Source organism: Struthio camelus, chromosome 7 (assembly GCF_040807025.1).
Source record: "Struthio camelus isolate bStrCam1 chromosome 7, bStrCam1.hap1, whole genome shotgun sequence".
Lineage (NCBI taxonomy): Eukaryota > Metazoa > Chordata > Aves > Struthioniformes > Struthionidae > Struthio > Struthio camelus.
In genome coordinates, this window is record NC_090948.1 from 11043474 (window position 1) to 11066253 (window position 22780).

The window sequence follows — 22780 nt, forward strand, 5'->3', positions numbered from 1 at the left end:
GCAAACAAGAACCACGTAATGGCAAACTAGCCCCACATTGGCAAGTTCAAATACTACCAGGAAGAATCATCAACATCCAAGAAATTATAAAGACAAGTGGAAAGTTTCTCTATGCTTTAGACCTGTTCTGTTGTACAAAATAGGGAGACCATACCCAAGTCATAATCCCTCAAAAGAGGGGGCTTCCTGTTCTATCACCAAGCAGGCTCAGCTCCAGCCATGGTACACAGGTGTCGGGTTGGCACTCTGGCATAAAATGAGATCAGTGTGGACTGTGCCTTGGACACAACTTTGCGTAGAGCACAGCCAAGAGTCCATGCAGTGAGCAGGAACTGAGCTGAGCACCTAATAAGTGGATTTCTTTTTCTAATTTAATAAAGTTCAGATCTTACTAGCAGCCAGTGCAAAGCCTCAAAGCCAAGTAGAACAATACATCCTTGGGCTTTTGTATCCTAGCTTGCCCTGACAGCTTCCGTTGCAAATCAGTTGTCATAGCCAGAGACTGGACTTGAGAAACCGATTAAACAAAGCTTCCTCTACTCCTGGCTGATGCAGTGCTCCCTCTTCCAGCTCCTCATTAACAGACCTCACAGATAGGAGCTGTGACTGCTAACTCCATTGGCTGCTGAAGGGCACACATCAGCCTAGATCCTGGCAAGTAGCTAGATCTAGGAAGGGGAAAAAAAAAAAAAAAAAAAAGCCACACCACCACATATCCAGCTTTTGAGAGAGGTCAAAGGCCTATCACAAAGCTATGTGGACAACTGTGCTGAAATCACACAGCAAGTGAGCTCACCCAGCCTGTGATCAAAACATAGCCAAGGTCTGTCTCAGAAAGCACAGAGGGCATCAGACCAGCCAGAGACCCTCACAGCTTTCAGATTTTGCCACTGCATGCCAACACAACAGTCCTCAGGCTCACAAGGCTGAATCTCAAGCAAAGAAATCTTCTAGCAGAGATAGGCTCACTTCAGAGGCACATATAGCATCTAGATCCCTGTGCAAAGAGCTTCGGCCAAGAGCTGACCAGAGAGGTATGGCAGTCGAAGCAAGACGATGGAGACGACCAGAGACAAAGGCTGGTGCTCTGGCCCTTTTAAAAAAAAAAAAAAAAGGGAAACTCCCATTGGTTTCAGCAAGGCCAGGATGCAACCCAAGCTTGTGGAGCCGCCCTGAGGGAAAGCAATTCGTCTCACTCAAGGGATGCCAAAAAAATTTAACATAGCATCCATAATCACTCTGAAATCTTCTCTACTAGCAAAACATAATTGGTTTATCATTTATTTCTCAATTAAGTGGCGCTTCAGTTGACCAGGGAGTGGATTCCTATTGTATATTGATTAGCCAATAAAAACACATGTAAAAGCAAGCCTGACTACAAGGAACAACAGCCCTTTCTGTCTGTCAAGCGAGGTGTCCGTCTGTACAGGACGCTGTGCTTTCTCTCCACCTGTTCTAGCAGTTCAGGTGTTGTGCAAAATGCTTTTACACAATGAATGAATTCCTAAGGCTACTTGTAAAATTACTAGGTGCAGCCTTGTTAAACATTCATTTGGATCTAAGACAATAAATTAAAATCACAAAGCAAGTGAGCACCAAGTGCTAAGCTACAATCAAAGCTAAGTAAACAGAATATTCCACCAGTGACTTATCCCCCAGCCATTACTCCCCCATCATCCGTCTCTGTTCTCCACACTTACAAGGCCTCCCACAAATCAATAGCAAGGCTCATTGATTATAATTGGAGCAGGATCACACCCTTTTGCTTCCAGGTCAAAAGGCACAACAAATACAGGCCATTAAGTATTTTGTGGCACCACTCAATGACTATTCTGTGGATATCATAACTATGTATATAATGTTCATTTATTTCAGCAACAATCTGACAAACTATATTTATGCTGCACCTTTGCCCTCCTTGCTTGAACTCTGCTCAGCAATGTGTCTCAGCTGGGACTACTTCTAACATGTAAAACCTCCAAACAGCTTTCAAGCTGCCAGTGTTTCTTGGATATTGTTTTGTTTAGATCTACTACAAAAGGGCATTTTCTTGCTCTTCCATCCTCCTCCCCTTCTCCTCTTCCCCCTTAAACTGTGGGCCAAAGAAAAAAGAAAAAAGTCAAGGATTTAAAGTTACATTTGTTGTGTGCCTTCTGAGAGTCTGAAGTGTTACTGTGACTACCCAAAGTTGCATTCTGCTACCGAACTAAGGAAGCAGCCCATCTAAGGCTGGCAAAGCACTTGAGAAACCCCACAGCTACCTATAGTCCCTCTCGATCTTCAGAATGGCAGGATCTACCAGGTAGGAAAGTTACTTCAGAGCAGACACTTTAATTATTGACACCCTAATACCGCAGTCACACTACAGCTTTCACTTCATTCCAAGATTGCTATGTTTTATGGACAGCCAGCAACAGAAATATTATTAATGCTAATTTTATACTTCAGAGAAAGAAAAGAGGCATAGACACTTACCTACATTTTGTATACGTGTATATATTTATATATACATACACACACACAGACATACATATTTATAAATAGATAGATATGTGTACATAGACACACACACGTCTGTGCAGATAAACCCATTTGCTATAAACGAAAAGACTGGTTGTCTGAAGGTGTTATAAATGCCTCTTAGAACTCATTTAGTCTGGTCTGCATAATCTCACCAGTGAATTTGTCATTTGTAAATATTCCAAACTTAGGCCAATAAAAATCTTTTCAGCAGCCAGGCAGCTTATATATGTGTGCATGTACATGCACATTAGACCCATTCTAACATCCATTCTTGGTTTGTTATTCTTCTGAAACATCAGTAGGCTAAAGAAGCAGAATGGGAGAAGGTAAGGAGAAGAGGGAAAGCCCAAATCATGTGTCCTTATAAAGGACGTTGAGCGCTCAGCAAGTTAGGAAAGCAGAAATTCACACCCCATTGACAAGATACAGCAGCTCCATATCACTTTTCCTCATTTCAAAACTGAAAGTATGGCAGAGAGGAGAATGTCAAGAAGCAAAGACGTAAATGTAGAAACCGATGTCGTGTCATGCTCTTATAAAAGGCTTGGATATACCTACAGAATCTTCCTTATGACAGTCATATAAACATTAGGCTGGGGCTGTGTACAGGAGATTAAACCAGAGGGGAAGTTTCACGTGTGTCATGCTACAAAGGTTATTTTAGGAACAGCTTAGAAGCTGAGTAGGGGGTGGAAGCTTGTTATATTACCACAGACATATTTAAAAACAAAGGCTAAAACTCTCATCAGGATCTTTCATAAAGGGTTCTGTCTGTGCTGTGACTTGAGCTTGAACTTTGGGCTGCATAGCAGAGGGCACAGGAGAATCTACTGAGCTGTGCTGATCTTGCCTGGACATGAATCTTCCTTCACAGCAGGATGCAGCCAGGGTAAACGTACTGTGGCTTAAAAGTTCGCATTTGTTCAAGGGACAGCTCAGGTTTGCATGTAGAGACTTCTCTCCCAAGGTACCTACGGATGGCTATCTGCCTCTTACGGTTCCTAGAAAGGCTGATCTTACTGGCCCAGACCAGTGCTTCTTGTAAAGTGGAAGGCAGAATGAGACTTTGCTAGGAACAACGTCAAGGAATACACCTGAGACTCAAGTAGGACATTCCAAGCAGGGACCTCACCAGTGCTTCATGAACCATCACGAGCACAAAGAATACTTGGGCAAAGACAGTATGCAATTATCAATCACACAGGTACTCTTACGAGGCCATATCATCACCTGACCTGTGTCATCCCACGAGCCAACACCAAACCACAGCTTAGCAACCTCTGTGCATCATGCAAGCTTCAGAAGAAGGTTAACCACTATTACAAGGTTCCAGCTGCCTTTGGGTCACATCTTGATGATAACTCTGCAGCTGAAGGAGGGCTTTGGAGGGGTACAGTCCAGCTCACCATAGATGAGGAAGAATCAGTATATAACGGATTCTTTCTCTGCTTAATTAAGAAATGCCTCTTTTCTCCTACATAAGCATCAGCCTTAGCAAATGGGGAGAACAATGCTACCTGTTCATAGGATCATATTCATGACTTAGATCACCAAACAAAGTCACAAGTCCTGTCACTTGGTATTAAGCTCATATAAAGACTTACAGGAAACCTTATGGTAGGTTTATACAACCTAATGGTTGTGCAGAGCACCTAATGGTAGTGCTGTTCTCTGTGACAGAAGAAAAGTCCTCTCCAAAAAAGAGACTCTCCCAAGTGACAGGAAAATAATCAGAAACTTGATCCTAGAACTTTGCAATGGCCTCAGACTTAGGGGGAAAAAAACCCGCATATATACATACATACGTGTATGTGTGTGTGTGTGTGTGTGTGTGTATATGTATGTATACATATAATATGTGTATGTATGTATTTTATATATATGTAATGAAATAGGTAACTGAGTTTCCCTATTAACGTCTTCCAGATTTGTGTGCCAAACCCCTGGTTCAGAAACAGATCCATTTAATTACTTCCACGGCTTACAGCAAGGCTTTTCAATGCTACTTATGCACAATTTGCTAACATCTACTGAAGCTTTTAAAGAGAGCTTTAGGTTAAAAATTAACTGATACCCTGAAAAAGTAGCTGACTATATCTTAATAAATTTGTAATCATTAAGCCATCCCCAAAAATAAATAACTAAATAAAAATCACTAAACAAAAGTCAGTTTCATTTTCATTCAGATGTAGTTCCTCTCCTATTTTCAACTGCTCCAAGATTTTGGTAACTGTAGCTACACAGATGGGTTCATTTGCTTAAGATCAAGTATTTCTACTGCAATTCTTGTACGAACCTAATAATTTCTCAGGTTGTGCACAGACAGAAGTATAAATGAAATGTGAAATCTGGGACTCGCTCTGGGTGGGCAATGCTTCTTCAGCTTGTAAAAGCCTTCAAATAACACCAAATATTAATTGTTCCACAAGCTCCATCATCTAATAGGACCTAAGTTCTTGGCTTTTTTCAGTGCAGTAAGATTATTCATCACACAGCCATGTTTTTGGCCCACGATCCCAAGTTAGAATTAGCTAGTACAGTTGCCAGGTATGGTCCACCCTGCCTATTTAAGCATCCTCAATGAAGTTAAAGGGACTACTTTTGCTACTTTAAAAGTAAGGAGTTATTGCACAAAATGGGTCTCCAATGAATTCCAAGATGGCCTACCTCACATGCTTACTATCCAACAAACTAAATACAACATATACTGTATAGAGCGTATGTAAGGTAGACACATAATGCTACTAATACAATAACAAAACAATACCAACTGATGCAAAGCAACAGAAGCTAATGCAATCTATATTGCTAAACAACATGAGGAAACGCTAGCTTCATCTTCCATTAGTTCAGTATATCTACCGTTCCAAAAATGTCAATAAATCATCTTTCAAAAAAATTATTATCCAAGTACAGGAAGGAAATTAAGTCTTTCACTTACAAAGTTTAATTTGTTTCAATGAAACTTACACAACTGCAAAGACAAAGAAACACCGTAACTAGTAACTAACACCAACTGCTAGAAAAAAGATCACCTCAGCAGATCGCAATTCATAAGTTCATCCACTGAAAGTTTTAGGACAAACCACTACTTACTATCTCAGTGAAATTACACTCTTTGGCTGGATGACTCCACACTAGCCACTACAGAGAGAAAAAAAAAAATGCATCTCCAGTGGACCAAACTATTAAAACCTCATTGAGATTCTTTAACTACTTTCTCGGACAACCTCATATCAGTGATAAACATTTCTTTCCATAATTCCAAATTCATGTCTAACAGAGAGGTCTGATTGCTTCTCCACTATAAGCCATGTTTCCTGACAGTGTTTGGAAGGTAGCTAGTCTTCCCCTGAACAAAAGTGCACACACCATTAAGTCTGTGCATAAATAAGACAGGGGACTACCCATTTCTCTCTTGATCAAACAGTTCCATAACTGAGACTCCTGTCATGCTACTCAGCTGAGTAATTACTCATTGAAAAAGAACAACAAGTAACTTGTGAACAACTTCATAGGCAACAGCCTTTTCTCCCCTCCCACATAAACTTAAATGCCAAATACCAAACCTATTTGTAGCAGTCAAGATTAGTTCTAACAGTAAATCACCAAAAAGGATAAACTGACCTGAATATTTATCTAACTACTGATTATTCCTACTTGTACGACCACTTGTGACAGCAGGGAAGTAGATCTTTGTTTTCATTCTGGATGTACCTCTTTTGGTCTTAACTGGAATTATGCCAAAGGAAGATGACCCATCGCTAGATATTGGTGAAGTTACACAAAATTGTAAAACTCTGCGTCAGCACTACAGAAGAGAGATGTGCTACAGATTCTAGGATTCGGCCCTGTTGGCTTTTACAAACGTTCTTACAATCTTAAGAGGGTTTCTCTCGTAGCACGAGATAGCAGATCACCTTTGGGAACAACGTTAGATGTATTTTTCTCTAAAGCAGAACACTTGTAAGAGTCAAACAGCTAACATCCTTCCATATTTTAAGTCACCTTAACTTTAGGCAATGGGAATAGCAGCTGGAATTCAAATGCTTTGATTTTGCTCCTACCAAACAGAGCACATCCATGTGAATGTGCATCTACTGCAATTTACCGATTTTTACAACTCGGTTGTACTGATTTGTAGTGCCAGAAATCATCAGTGTCCCAGTACCTCATTTCCAGTCAAACATTCAGGCTTAAGTGTGACCAACTTGAAGGCAATCAGTGTGCAAAAAGATCTCCAACCAGTTTTGTGTAGCTATACCTTGAAAAGTGACTCCATGAAAGTGGTATGAGGGTGAGGTAGAGAGAAAAGGAGTGTAGTGTTTATTTCCTTTTAACTTTCCATTCATATGTATTCACTGCCTTGTCTGAACATGTTCAGACATTTCTTCCCCTCCCCAGTTACCCTTCTTCCAAATGCTTATCCTACAAATTGTATCTGGGATCTGAAAATTAGGCTGAATTCTTTCCTTCTTTCTTATGCACATAGAGTAATAAAAAGACTTTGCAATCCAAATTCTGCACTTGTGTACACCTGCGTAACCCCATTGTCCTCAGATTATTCCCTTAACAATAGCTGTGGGTTTGTACAGGTGTTGAACAAGCCCCGTAATTGGAATTTAACAAACAATTCCAGCAGCAGGGAAAAGAAGAAAAAAAAAAAAGAGAGAAAGAAAATTCAACTCACTTTGTGGCATTTTTAACATGTTCAAGTAGCAGTAAAAACAAAAACAAACGTCAAAGGTATCTAGGTGTGTGCAGATGCTGACAGGCAACTCACGAGATTTCCAAAAACTGCTGTTTTCTACTTAGATCCACAAATCAGAGCAATTCACCATTGTACTTCACAATAGTGAAGTGTAAATGAAAAACGTTTTGCTTCTCATTCGCATCATTTTTCCAGTATTCCTTAGTCTTCTTCCTGCTTCACTAAATATGTTGTTTCCAAAATAAACTTTGTAAACTCCCCCTTGGGACGACAAATTTAGGCGGCAGTCCTACGAGCCCGTACGCACAGATTCGGCTGGGCCCACACAGACAGCTCTTTGGAAGGCTGAGGTGGACAAAAATCAGACACGTACACCGAGTCGCAGGGCCATTTACACCAAACGAGTTTCCAGGAAGGGAAGCATCTCGGAGCTGCTTACCACTGCAGTAAGAAACAATCCCAAGGGTAAGCAGAAAAGCAAGACAGGGCCAGGCAGAAAAGGAGGCTTGAGGAAATACCCAGCAACAAGATGAGGGCATCTGCTACTCAGCACTGCCACCTGAACTACAATTAACAGCTGCTTTTATAGTCAGAGCTGTATGTACTTCTCAACTAAACACATAGCTATAAAATCAAATAAAAGCTTTCTGCTGTTGTCATGAGCTACACGAACTGCCTGAGATCATGACTAAAAAACAGCTTCCTCCTGCCCTCTCTCCCTGCGCATCAAGCTGCAGCCAAGACACTGACTGGAGATGTACTTAGAGTTTGTTGCTATGGATAACTTAGCCATAATAATCTAAAAGGAAAGGTTATCCAATAGGCAAATGAAGGAGATCAGTGACTTTATAGGGCCAGCAATTACTCTGTAGTGATGCAGAATTACTACAGAGCACTCATTACTGAAGAGATGCCAGTTACTGACAAATTACCAAACTGAGAAATTAATTACCAGCTGAGAAAATAATGCACAAGGGATAGGACTGAGAAAGCCATATTCAAGAGAGGCTCATAATTTGCAACAAGTACATCCTAATCAACAATTAGTCCTGCGCGCGCAGGGTGCTCTTTCAGAGCGGCACAAGCCACAGCTGGGCTACAGACTGTCAACGCTTGAGACAAAACAACATCATCTAAACACGGACACACTGCCCAACCTGACCACGGCACGGTCCGAGATACAGATCCTGCTCTATGCTCTGACACGGGACAAGCAATTCAGCGTTACTGCCAGGATAAGCACCGTCGCCCGGTTCCTCCTCGCGCCTGCGGAAAGGATCCCGCGCGTTCAGAAAACCCTCCCATATTCACAGTGCCATGCTCGCAGACAACCCAAGCACGCAAACAGAAGTGTGCTTTGCCAAATGTAAACAGGCAGTTTTTGCAATGTAAACTTAAGGACAAGCAATTTTTCCACAGCTTTTTCGACACTAGGGACCAACTCCGAATAATAAATCTGATTTTTCTAAAATATAACAAAGAACTGGCCAAATTCCTCACCATCTGCAGTGGAAAATAAGTTGTTTGGCTTGGTGGAGAAGAGGAAATCTGTATACAAGAGTTTCTTGCGGGAAGAACAAACATTTTTTTTCAAATATGTAATAGCTCTTTTTCTTGTCATTCAGAATTTCCCTCTCTTACCTGACCGAGGATGTTGGCGTGGGATATGAGCTAAGCCCACAAATACTGAAAGCGTACTGCACAGGACCTCAGTCCTACAATTTTCACTCAGAAGAGTATCCATCAGCTTTAACAATGTTTCTGTAATCTGTAGCAAGACCTTCTCTCTTCCTCCAGCCCATGTTAGGAATACGTTCAGATACTCGCTGCTCCCAGGTCTCCAGGAAAGAAGAAGGGAGGGAGGAAGTGAAAAAACAGTATTCACCGGGTCCCAACATAGAGCCTAACCAGCTATGCCTACAGGCCCTGAAGGCAACAGAGAAACACAAGACAGAGCAAAGACATCAACCTTAAGGGCTCCTCTTCCTCTGCATTTGGATGCAGTGGTGGAAAAGGGGGCGAGACATAACACTGACTAAATGATTAAGTAAAACAGCTAAGGTCACTACCACCAAGACTTCACAAAGCAGAGATCTTCCATTACTTCAGGGAGAACAAACAAGAGGCAATCACAAAGCCTAAACAGCAACTAAATGAATAAATGAACATCAAAATGACTAACTTTGCATTCAGGATGATTATTCAAAAATCAAGGAGCTTAACATCTTGTTTTCATCAAAAGCAAAGGCTTACAGCAAATTCAGCAGCCTCACGTTCTTCCTCCAGCAGGAACACCCACACTGCCCACTTGCTAATTCACTCACTCACACCGCTCTCTGCATAGCATCCGACCAGGAGGGGCCCAGCTCGAGGCCTTCAGACACTTTTGCAACGCACACAACGATGACCGTGATTTTTACGGTTTTATTTTGCTTGCTCACAAGACCCAGTCTCACGTAAAGCATGGGCCCGATCCTCTCCTAATAAGAGCAATGGCAAAACTCCAGCTGATTCAGTAGTTCCAGACAGACCTTACAGCAGCCAGAGGATAAACTTCAAGGGCCCGAGCCCCACTCATTCAGTCGTCACTTCCATTAGTTTTAATGGGATTACTTGTGGGACTGCTCCTCACAGTCAGAGATGGAGGATCACGTCAGAAAGAAAACAAATTTATCGCAAAATATCTAGGGCTTCCCCTCTATTTGGGCACGAGTGCATTTCCAAAAGTATCATCTTATTTTGGTACATCAAATTATTTGAGCACATATACTCTTCCCCAGCCCCTCCACCAAAAAAGAAAAAAAAAAAAAAAGAGAAAGAAAAAAACTGCCTGAAACAGTCATTTGAGGCAGGAAGAAGAAATGCAAGTCCTTGTTCTTTTAAAACAAGGGCAATTTAATGATGAGTAGCTGAAAATGTGGCCACACACACACACTCCTTCATATACACATACATACACAGAGGCAGTTCATCAGAAGTGAATCACAGAGAGAAAGATGAATTTGAACCCTTTATCCCCTGTCCTTTATAAAGGCTGCCACTCAGTAAACGGAGATTGCTCTAATTACTGTGACAATTCTGCACTCCGTTCAAACAACTTTTGTGCTCTGGACAGGTTTCTCTGCGAGTTTGAAATTCTTGGCCTGAGAACCACTCTTGTCTAAAAGAGGTTTCTCGTTCCAAGCACAGAATGCAACACTAACAAGTTGTCCCTCTTTTCAGCTCCTTTCATTCTCCTCTTTTCCAATTGCCTGATTCAGAGCTTAATGAAAACTTGTCAAGGCTTTTCTTCCCACAAACCCTGTAGAGCCCCAAGGCAATCTGTGCACAGAGTAACCACAGGAATCTCATATTGTCAATTAAAATTGAATAGACACCTGATAACTGAGTATACGTTCAGAAATAATACATATCACATGCATATACACAGATGTGCACATGTAGCCAGTCAGGTAGCCACGTTATGAATACACGAACAGCTCTGTCGACATACCAAATTCCATTTTCAATCACCCAGTTCCACTTGGGTTCTAGTTTTCAGTTCTTAATTTAAGGTTTCTGAAATTAAAGACAAAGTAACTTCCAGTACTGTAGTTAAACAACAGATCTTAACGGAAAATACACTAACTACATATACTAGGCATTCAGCCTCTAATAACCCTGGGGATTGTAAAGATATTTAGCCCCAATCCAAATGAAATAACCTTTGCGGATTATCTTTATACAGTCATTTTATGACTGGTACAGAAGTTATGTCTGTGACTAGCTCCTGCAAATTTTCTTTTTCTAGTATGGACACATACACATTTTAAGCTACGTTTTTAAGGTGTAGTTCAAGAATTAAGAATAAGTCCATAGGGGAATGTAATAGGGAACAGAAGTAAACTGAAGTATTCAGTTAAATAAAAATTTCAGCAGCTTGACATCCAGATAGAGAACTATAATCTGTACCTCTTTTCTAAGGGAGGAAATCTTCTTGCCAGTGTCCCAATGCAAACAAAACATTAGTTGCTCTTTTATTCTTCTGATGTGTTCATTCAAGGTCATACCTTCCCTGAATTCTTTATATCAGCAAACATTTATAATAGAGTAATTTCAATAGCAGTCTGTTGAGGCTGGGTGTACATCAATGCAGCATCTATATGCCACGTTCCAGACCTTGTCTATGTCAGAATAGCGGTCCTGGTTTTATAAATCTCTTAAATCTAATTAAACAAATGCAAACCTCTCACTGTGTATGCTCCCAAACCAGTTCACTGGTTTAACCAGGTTAAAATTACTCAGGCTAGTGCTTAAAGTAGTTCAAAAGAACCTTTATTAAATATTTGCATCAGTTAAAAAAAGAAATCAATGTAGTTACTTGTCTCTAGACTAGGAAAGCCTACAGCCTCAGACTTTTCCAGATAATTACTTCAGGACTCACTGACTCCAGTGGGATTTTGGACGTAACTCAGAGGGATAAGCCCCCACCTTTTCCTGCCTTTTTTTTTCCCCTTCTTTTCCTTTCTGGAAATAGAATGATTTGTTTCTATTGTATCAACATCTAAGAATCTCTTATATTCCCCAGAAAGTCTCTGCGCAATATTTTCAGTTTGATGTTTTCTAAATATTCCTTCTCATACCATTCTTTTGGTTTTTTGGGGGGCAAGAGGGGTGTTTCAGCTGCAGCATCATCTCTAGTGAATTAAAAAGCAGAGCTGGATTTTGTTGTATACAGCACCTTTCATAACACAGATGCTCTGGTGAGCCCTGCAAAGAAGTGAGATACATCTTGGTCGAGCACAAATGTATATTCATACATTAGGTGGCCATTAGGCATGCAATCATACTTCCCACGGAGCCTAAGGCACTAAAACCTGTTCTACAGAGAGGCTAAAACAGTTAGTCAGGACTAACTGTATCAGTAGGACTAACAAAATGGTTATAGGACCTTTAACATCACAGCGTGTCCCTCCTGAATTCAGCTTCACTTTATGACTGACTACCTGCAAGAATTCAGTACCGAAACATCTGCCCACAAAAAGAAACTGTCCTCCCATCTTCTCCCCTCTTCCCCTCCTTGCACTTCCTTGAGTGAGCACCAAATGCCTTTTAAACAACACAAACACAGTTTCTACTCACCAAAGCCTGCTTGCCTCATATAATTTCCATCATTTTACTGTCATCATTTTTTCTTTGCTGAAACCAGCAGCATATGAGTCAGAGAACAATCATTAACTTTTACAACTTCCATACAAATCCACCTACTCATATTAAAAAAGCAGTATTGACATGCCACACAGCCTCAGACCAATCCTGATCCTGCCAGGATGCTCTGCACTTCTGTGGGTAAGTCAGATATGGCAGAAGCAGGGGCTCATTGAAAGAAGTACCATCAGAAATATAGCTTTTTTTTTTTTTTTTTAAATAAATGAAGGACACCACAGAAGCAGCAATATACCAATACAATACTTAGTTTAGATTAGCTTTCTCAATACCTTTATCCGCTTTTGAAAAAGTTGGCAATTGGCACACCCAGGGCCTGATCCAAAGCCTTTTGTTATTAATAGAAGTCTTTTTCCACTGACTTCAGTGGGTCTTGGACTAAACCCAAGGAAGACAAGATTTCACAGCAGTAAGAGTGGCACATATTCTCTGGATTCAAAAAACAATAGATAGCATTTATGACGTTCATCTGTATAGTGTGGTTTTATTTGTGTTTGTTTTTTTAAATAGGCTCTAGGCTGTCTGATTAACACACCCAAGAAGCCTCTCTGAAGCTGAAAGGAGTTGCAAGCAGATACAAAATGCCATGCAAAGATCTGTAATATTCCCAGTATTTCTCCCAACTAGAATATAAAGGCATCCTTTCCCACAACACTTCTTATAAGCTGCTTCAGCCACACTTTAAAGTGTCCCATCATTAACTCCTCTAGGAACAGCTACAGCACTACTCATAATGAATTAATTTGTATTAATACGGCTGTCACGTGCCTTTCCATATGAAACCCATTGTTCTGGAGCATTAATAAAAACCTCACCAAGTGAAGTAATGCCGTACCCCCTATATTTAGTTTAAAGAAATTTAAAATAAATACATTAAAACAAAATTGCTAATATCTTTAGTACATCATAATTGGCACAGCAAGCAGAAACCCAGTTATCTTCTCAGCAAGTATTTATAGCATCACCCTTTCCCATTCATTCTGCATTTTCTTAGAGAATCCGCTGTACCCTACATCTGCAATTCATTGACTTTACAATTTACCACATGTTGAGATGGAGAGGTCTCAGCTCCATTTGAATCACTGCACAAATATGCAAGTGATTTATCGTTTTAAAACTGAAGACTGCAGAAGAACGACTCCACTTTTCCTGAACATTACTCCTTCTGGCAGACCATGAACAATTACAGTTCGTACTAATTAAGCTCTGTAAATGTGCTGTGCCCTGCTAATGCCTACCAGGCCTCAAATTTAGTTTCATGCAGCCAAACTTCAGCCAGCAACTTAACTCATTCAGCACTGCCCAGTTGCCTGTGTACGACCCCACAAGAAACGAGGGTTGTGGGTTTAGCCTACCTAAAACAAAGGAATAAGCCTGAACAGATTCTGCAAGCAAAGAATTAGTTTGGGAAGAGGATGCGACAGGCAGGAGGGAGGGAGCGGAAAGTATCCTTGTTGGTAACCTGTTTAAAAGGGTCCAATACCACACCAGCTTTGTAATGTGGTGTTAAGGGATTCATATTTATCCCCAGGGGCTAATAAGTCACAGCATTCCATTGATTAGGAAAATGCATAAAACCTTCAACAAAACCTTACATTTATTTGTGGAAGGTCCAAATTGACAGCCCCCTCATTTTTTAAGTCAAGTTTTACATGATTTGTAGAAGAAAAACATATGGGCAAAAGAGAGTACATTTCCACCACACACATAACCCTGCATTTTTTTTGAATTAGTATCCAAGTGTGACAGCAACCTAGAGGGAAACTGAAATAAGACTGCTGAAGAAATTAAAGCTAAAAGTAACACCTAGGCGTATTTGAGTAATCACATTATCTTGTTAAAACATGCACGCAGACAGACACACACACACACATATATATATTCAGAGAGAGAGAGAGAGAGAGAGAGAGAAGACAGAAGCACTTCAAATGTAACTGTCCACTCTAGGAAAGCTTGTTTAATAGGGAGTGAGCTGAGAATAACGAGCTTTGCTGAGTGAAGCAGTGTTTTTCCCTGGGCCCCAGACTTCCCTGACACTGAAGAGTCAGTCCCTAGATCCCAAGCTCCCCCTTCAACCATCGCTCGTGTACAGTATTCCTCCCCCACCCAAAGTTTAAGATTTCTCCTTGCGCTTCAGTAATCTTTCTTAGCCCTCCAATCACTCTCACTGGCCTCTGGATTCTCCGCTTCTCTCCCCCAAACGCTCACTTCAGCGCCTGCCCCCCCCCCGTGCTCCTCCCCTCACCCCTTCACACGGGCCTATATGCTTCACCCCGCACAACCCACGTTTCTCTTTCAAGACGAACGTAAGGCTTCCCCCATGCAAAGTGCTGCTAAGCTGAACATACTAATTCAGCCAGTGCATGTTTTCCCTTAACATGGACTTTTGCCGCTTTAAGAGGTCCTAGTTCACACACAGAATAATCAGTCTAATACATATACTTCCAGGCATCCTCCTTAGGCATTAAACTTGACGTACGTGAGCAAATTAAAGGACATTTCCAGGTGTTATCTTTCTAACTGTTTGCTCGCGTCGGTATCTAGGAAATACTGCATAATATTGCTAAGACCTCTACAAAGGACTCGAGTTGTATTAACTTCTTTGCTTTTTCCTGTCTGGCTGCATCATGCAGAGCCAAGCTGTTTCAGCACTCCAAGTGTTAATTATAAACTTCATAGCCTACGTAAAAGCACAAACATAAACCAGCAGATCGGAGGAGGAGGAGCACAAATATTCTTAGCTTTTGGGTGGGGAGAGACAGGATTTCCATGTCTCCCCCCCCACACACCACCACACTCCATCTCTCATTGCTTATAATTAGTGAAAGAAATTTGACCCACTGCCAGTGTCTGTGGACCTTGGATATTATAAGGCCAGCGTGGCGTCAAATATCTTAACATTCATAAGTGTTATAGGCTGTAAATAAACCCCGTGGATTTATGACCCTGCGGTGCTTGCCAGAAAACGACTGTGGCACATTTCTTTCAGCAGACCTGTCGAGGTGCAAGTTTGCCTTTGGTTGTAAAATTAACCATTTCCTTCACAAATGTGCCCAATTAGAAGTCAAAGTTTAAGGCTTACTTACATATTTGCAAGAATGCAGTACTAAGGAGACGCACAGGAACAGAGCTTTAAACTTTTCCCTAAACCTCACAAACACCCCAAGCAAAAGTCCGCACAACAGCTCCAGTGTGGGAGTAGAGTATCGAATTTCACCTCAAACCCCTGAGAAAACAACCAGCTTTATATTCATATGTGCCTGTTTGCAAGCACTCGTTTTTGGCTGCGCTGGAGATGGGGGAAGCCAGCCTATCTTTGCTGGCCTGCGCCTGGAGAAGACTCTCCTCCCTTCCCCCAACATAATGTCCTCTACTTCCTGTGGAGGAGAGCGTTTGCTAAATCCAGGTTGTCTCATGCTTAACTGCCAATAATCCAACTTCCACATAACTCCCAGACAGCTGGGAAAAGGTCCTCAGAGTTTTTAGTCATGGTACAGAAACACACGTCCACACAAAAAATCTGCAGCTGTCTTTTTTCTCTACACCACATTTTTTATCTGATTTTGGGGCCCAGTCATGAAAGTCTGACAAATTTAAAACATTTTTACCTCCATTCTCGTTTACAAGCTCTAATGAAAGCTGTGACATATTTCCCCCACCACCACCTTCAACTGACAAATCAGCACATATTTGCTTGAACAAAAAAAGAAGGGGGGGGGGGGGGGAAGCCGCTCGACATCATCAGCCCTTGTATAAATGCATTCAAAAAAACCTGGAAAGGCATCTACTGTATTTTTTCAGTACAGATCAGCCACTGGTGCACCCATTAAAACTGTTCGATTTCCAAAGCAAATATTATTTTTAATGAAGTGCAGTCCTGCAATTATCCTGTACACTCAAGTAACAGTACTGCATTATATTGTTTTGCAAGGTCCCAGAAACATGAAACTTTTCTCTAACTAAATTTCATAGCCCCCTAAAGAGAAGCTGCCTGACTTAGCAATGCAGCATTTTCTCCAGAAAGAAATCTTATAAAAAAATAAAATAAAAACAAATCGGATTCTTTACAGAAAATAAGTTAACAAATGCAGTCTGCTAGCCATTGTATAGTAGCTATGCTAATACTACAGCAGGGTGATTCAGCAATCTACCTAATTAAGCATAAGGAAACTTTCTTTATGTAGGTTCCATTTGATTTATGCTACAAGATCATCAGTTCTTGTTTAATAGCTTGTTTTTACACATGTCCAGAAACTTTATTAAAAGCATGTCTATTCAAATTTTTTTAAAAGAAAGAAAGTGAATAATGCACTCTCCGTTGAACGGCTACGTACCATAAAGTACTAAAGTGCTGACATATTAAGTTATATCTACATTATTAAACTAGTTGGAGGATGTTAATACTATAATCCATATTGCAGACATTAAACCTCAACCCAAAGATTAGTAAAGAATTAATATTGTCGCATGGAGACTGAAATCTTAACACGCCAGCCATAAATATTTCTGAAGGAGATGAAAAACAATTAGCATAAATACCAAAGAAGGGCAAGAACACCTGTTCTTTTTCAGTGCGATAAGCATTTTATTGTTCTCTATTTAAAATGTAATGACCTGTGTAATTACTGTAATATTACATTGTATTGCAAGGGCTTGGAATGTCACACTTTGAAAAGTGTTGTCAAAACAATTGGAGGGAGGGAAAAAAAAGGACCACCATTAACCCTTCACACTCCAGTGTCTACATCTTTTGTATTAGAAAGGATTAGGTTGTTTGATTCTGCAGATAAAGGAAAATATCCACTTTTGAAGTCAATTAAAGAAAAGTTTCCTCGTGAACATAAAATCTTAGTGACGGGACTGCCCTCCACTCACTATTCCAAACTCTCAAACTTCAAAACCGAACAGAAGCTTATTTGTACAATCTCACTCAGTAACAACAATTTAAGTAAAAGGAAGAGGCAACAACACTAGTAAAAAGAAGAATATCTGCCAGCAGGGTTTTCCTCAAATCACAATGCATCTCTTTGCTCGCTGAAACCATTAACCAAGTTCTAAATTTAGGATAAAAATTAAATATACCACTTCTTCATTTTCAATCTCTGAAAGGAAAACAATTCCCTATATTATCCCTAAGAGGCAGCTATCACAGTCCTTCTACACGTGCACGTATAAAACAGGGATTCTCAGATGCATTCATTGCTTCATTACTATTTGACTAGACCTCTACTTAACACACATCTATTCTTGAAAGCAATGCACATTGAACAATCAAAAGCAAGATGAACATTATGCTAAAAATCTTTGTCTTTTAAAATAAAATTATTACTATCAAGCCGTGCAGCGTTTTCAACAATTAAAGCATTATTCTTGAGATAACGTATTATTCATCATAAGCAGATTTTATGACACTTCATAATTCTTCACATTCCTGAAGCAGTAAAGCAGAAATTGCTGCTCACGAGTTTGTTCTTGAACAGACAATTACAGGTACATTTACAGAAAAACAATAATCCTGCTACACAAAAAAAAAAAATATCCCGGAACAACAACAAAAAAACCACACCCACAAACCTTTAAGATTCTACAACAGCAAAAGAAAGAATTTTCGCTACATACTCTATCACCTTTTTACCTTGTATGCCCTAAAGCTCAACAAATATAGTTTCTGGAAAAACTATAGAAATAAAAATAAAATTTGTAATTAGGCAGATTTATCTATACCTTGTCAGCCCATATTAAAAAACAGGAAAGAGAAAGATCTAGCTCGTCTGGAATTCAAAGCTGGTGCAGCAGAGAACTAGAATCCACCTAAAAACTGTGTGAGACAGACAACAGCTATCCCGCTTAATCTTTGTAATATTCTGCTCTCAGGCCTAAATAAATAACTTTAATTTTTCCAGGCCATAATTAAGTTGTAAGCAAACAAATAAGCATACAGAACGTGAAAGAATAAGGTTAAGAAGAGAGGAGAAGCTTGCTGGAGCCTGGACATGGAAATAAGAAAATTGTCTATTGAGTGTGGAAATATCCTTTCAGAATCCATCTGATAACACAAGAAGGCCACCTGCTATATCAACAATAAAACAACATGTAATCTTTTATTCAGTACCTTTAATTCATACGAACAAAACATTCCTATGGAGGCCTTTTTTAACTGTAGGGGAGAGCAAAGGGAGGAAGAATATTTCTACTAAAGCTAACTGCTGAAGGCACCTTATCTTTACATTATAAAAGAATCTGTAATAAAGGTAATGAGTAAAAAATAGAGAGCTGTATCTAGTGTAAGAAAAATGCTTTAAGAAAAAGAAACAGAGTTGTTATTTCAATTAACCTACACCTGGAATAGTGAAATGCATTTTAGGTTAAAAGAAAAAAAATGGCAATATAAAGCTTCACTATTTGTAACAAAGTAATTTATGAAGAATGTTTTGCCATCTGGAGCCTAGTGCTTATAAGATTTTGGAATTTATCACCATCATCCACATACATGTGGGTAACCATATTCAAAAGAAAAATAATGCATTCAGCCCATGAATTCCCCTCCCAATCATTACAATTGCTAACTACAGTTATCCTTATGCTACTGTCCCAGAAATCACACTCCTTGAAAGAGCAGCCTTACAAGTTAACCTGCATAGATATATATATACACATATATACATAGTATGTACGTGTGTGTGTGTATATATATATAAAAAAAACACATCCTTAAATACAAAGTCAGTAAATCTTACTTCATACCTGTATGGACTTATTTGAGTGCCTACTGTTGTTTCACTAAATGAAAACAAGCCTGACCTGATGTTTAATATTTTAATGCTTTAGAACACTTGTAGATCTCTGATACACTAAAGTTGTCCAAGACCTCAGTCATTAGCACGGGTTCAACATTTACCAAACAGTAGATCTATTATTGTAAATTGCTATCTCATGTTACCACAAGGAAAAAGTGCGTAAACACACATGGTGATGGTGGGGACGCTTCAAATTCAAAGAACATCCAGAAGAAACAAAACAGCCATGCTAGACCCATCTGTAGAAATAGGTAGTACTTGTAGTCCCTACGGATCACGCAGTTTTAGTTTAAAAAATAATTGAAAAAAACTCTTTAAAAAGAATAGACGTGACAAATCTGATGTCAGAGCAGAGAAAACAGTTCGTGACACGAGGGTATCAAGCAACAGCTGGGGCTACAAACCCATGAGCAGACCCCAAAGTGTCCTAGGACCTGGGCTACTCGCTCTGCCTCCCCTCACACGCGTACAGACAAGCACACTCCTGCCACACAACCCCGGGGCTTTTTTTTTTTTTTTAAAGGGGGAAAGAAAAAGGAGGAAGAAAAAAAAAAAACAGGACGCTTTCAGCAAATTATTATTTGCAAGCACACTCCGAGGAGGAATTTTGCTCGACTTGTTTGATGCTGCGTTCTCATTACCACAGCGCAGCGAGGCCGCGTGCGAGCTGCCCGGCTCCGCGGCGCACGGACGGGCCGGGCCGGGTCCCACGCACGCTGCCCGCGCTGGCCCAGCTGCGGGGCCGCGCCCGCCACCGCCGCCAGGGCGCTGCGCTGCTCCGCCGCCACCCGGGGCACCGCCGGGGCCCGGCAGCGGCGGCCGGCGAGGGGCGGCGGCGCGGGGCCGGGGCCGCGGCCGGGGCCGGCGAGGGAGCGCCCGGCCCGCTGCCCTGCGAGCCCGGGGCGGCCAGGGCAGGAGAGGGTTAAGGGGGAGGAAAGGGGAGGGGGGAGCGACCCAGACGCCGCTGAAGGGGGCAGAAGAAAACAGATCACCATGGAAAATAAATAGTTTTGTAGGAACCAGAGCTGAGACTCAGCTGAGGAGAAAATAACCCCTTTCCTCTACCCTCCACGCCAGCGAAGGGGAGGGGGAAACGAAGGGGGGGGGGAAGGAAAGAAAGAAAAAAAAAAAGATAACCCCTGAATGAGGGATATTTGGCAGTGGATTTATTTCTAGTTTTCTTTTGGGGTTGGGTGTTGTGAGTTTTTCTTTTTTTCCTTTTTTTTTTCCCCCTCTTTCCACGGGGGAAGTGGAGGAGCGAACCAGCAAACTGCCCACAAAACTGAAAGTAAAAACAACAACAAAAAAGAAACAAAAAAAAAAAAAGAAAGAAACATGGCGAAGTGTAAACAAACCCCCCGCGCCGCCGCCGCGGAGTTGGGAAAGTTTGCGGCGCCGGCGGGGGAGGGGGCGGCGTGCGCGGGCAGGGGTCCGCGGCGGCGGGGCGGCGCGCAGCGCAGCGCCGAGCAGCGCAGCGGAGCAGGGAGGAAGGAAGTGCAGCAGCAACGATAGCACAGAGAGGAAGGGAGAGAGGAGGGGGGAAGAGAGAGAGAGAAAAAAAAAATGCCACTTACTGTTCTTGCCGTTGGAGAGAGCGATCCATTGGGAAGATACGGGCTGCTGAGATCGGGGATCATTATAAAGGGATAACCCGGGTATGGTGGGCCCTTAAACAACCCTCCATCTTGCCTTTTCGCAGCTAACATGGCGGGGAGACAAGAGAGGGAGCAGGGGAGAGGAGCGAGGGGCAAAAGGGGGAAGGGGGGAGAGAGAAGGAAGGAGGGGGGGGAAGGAAAACTTTTTTTAGAAAGTGTCCCAAAAAAAAAAAAAAAGTTGGGCGCCCGCCCCGGCCGGCGGAGGGGCGCCGGGCGGCGCGGCGCGGGCGCCGGCAGGGCCGCGGGCCGATTTCCTTACTCACCTTCTTCTAAACTTTCTCGGGATTTATCTCGGAAAGTTTCGGACCTAGGCGGAGGCCGCCTCTCCGCCTGGGAGCGAGCAGGAGTTGGTGCGGGATAATTGGGGAGGTGGGTTGTTGGGTTGGTTTTTTTTTTTTGGGGGGGGGAAAGAAGGTGAGGAATAAAAGGAGAAGAAGAAGGGAAAGGTGCGGGGAGAAGGTGAAATTGAAAGGAAGGGGAAGGGGGGAACAAACAGAACAAAAAGAAGGCATCGTTACAAGTTTGTGCAATGGAGGAAAGTTGGGCGCCGGCGGGAGCGGGACCCGCGCGGCCCCGGCCCCGGCCCCGCGGAGCGGCCGCGCATCCCGCCGCCGCGGCCCCCGCCCGCCGCCCGCCGCGGCCCGCGGGGGGATTTTCCCCCCTTACCTCCGAGTCGGAGGAGCTGTTTTGATTCGTTTCTGATTCATTGACGAGAGACGACTTGACATCAGCTAAATCCCTCTCCGCCGAGGAGTTCTCGGAGATCTTCTCCTCCTGCTCCCCTTCGTCTTTGAAAGAGATCAGTTCATCGTTGGCGCCCAGATCGTCCCCTCCACCGCCGTTCAGCTGCGGCATTTTCCTCCTGGCTCACCCCACCAGCAGCAATTTTGCAAAAAGGGGAAGGGGGGAAAAAAGAAGAAAAAAAAAAGAGGGGAATGGGGGGAAAAAAGGAAAAAGAACAGGGGAGGGGGGAAAGTTTGCACCAAAAAAAGAAGAGTCCAAGGTGAAAGTTTCTTTTTTTTTCCCCTTCTCTTTCCTCCTGGGGAGGGGAAAAGAGGGAGGAGGAGGGGAGGGAAATGTCTCTTCTTTGCTCCTTTGCACCAGTGACTTTAGGCTTCTTCCTTTCCTTCTTCGGGATTTTCTCTTTCTTTCTTCCAGGGATCTGATCAGCGTGCAGTGCGCGCACACGCACTCACACTCGCGCACGCACTCACCAAAAATTAATAATAATAAAAAATATATATGGGGGGAGGGGGTCGTAGGAAAAAAAAAATAATGCAACAAACAAACCAAAGAAGTCAGCTGTAACGGGGGGGCAGCCGCCGCGGATATTGGGAGCCTGTGCCGCTCGGATTTGAGTGAGTTGAAGTTGGACTGAGAGCTTTTCAGTTCAAAGGCGGCGCTGATTGACAGATAGAAAAAGGGGGATCGAAATCCGGAGGAACGGAGAAGTCTGGGATCCGGGATTATTGACAGGGAGCGAGAAACACACCAGGCACTTAATGAGATGCAGGAGGGGGCGGGGGCTCCCCGGTGACGTCTGCATAAATAAACAGGTCTGGGGCGCGGGAGGGGGAGGAGGAGGAGGTGGAGGAGGAGGAGGGTGGGGGAAGTAGGAAACTAACAATGATCCTTTTTGGCAAGGGAGCGCGAGCGCCGGGGAAGGGGAGCGGGCGCGGGGAGACAATGCGGGGGAGCGCCGGGGGCGCGGGGCGCCGAGCCGCGGCGGGGGCAGAGGCAAAAGGGGCGGGGGGGGGAAGGAAAATTGCAGCGTACTCCAGAGCTGCAGGACGGGGCCGGGAGCCGGGTGAGGGGGCCAAGCGCCAAAGCGAGCGCCCCTGCTTCTGCTGTTGGAAAAGCACGAACTTTGGCATAATAAAGATTATTAA

The 22780-nt window shown here is 42.5% G+C and overlaps 1 protein-coding gene across 23 annotated transcripts in view; it reads right to left on the minus strand.

Moving 5' to 3' along the window:
* The window catches only part of TCF7L2 (transcription factor 7 like 2), a 184054-nt gene extending 161621 nt beyond the window's left edge, over positions 1–22433 (minus strand). For all 23 annotated transcript variants that reach the window (XM_068951711.1, XM_068951710.1, XM_068951690.1 and 20 more), the window contains exons 1-3: positions 21558–22433; positions 21155–21221; positions 20811–20935 (exon numbers count right to left, since the gene is read on the minus strand). In XM_068951711.1, the coding sequence (XP_068807812.1) occupies positions 20811–20935; positions 21155–21221; positions 21558–21746 (381 nt within the window). In that variant the 5' untranslated portion in view covers positions 21747–22433. The remainder of the gene's footprint in view (positions 1–20810; positions 20936–21154; positions 21222–21557) is intronic.
* Between the last annotated feature and the right edge of the window lie 347 nt (positions 22434–22780).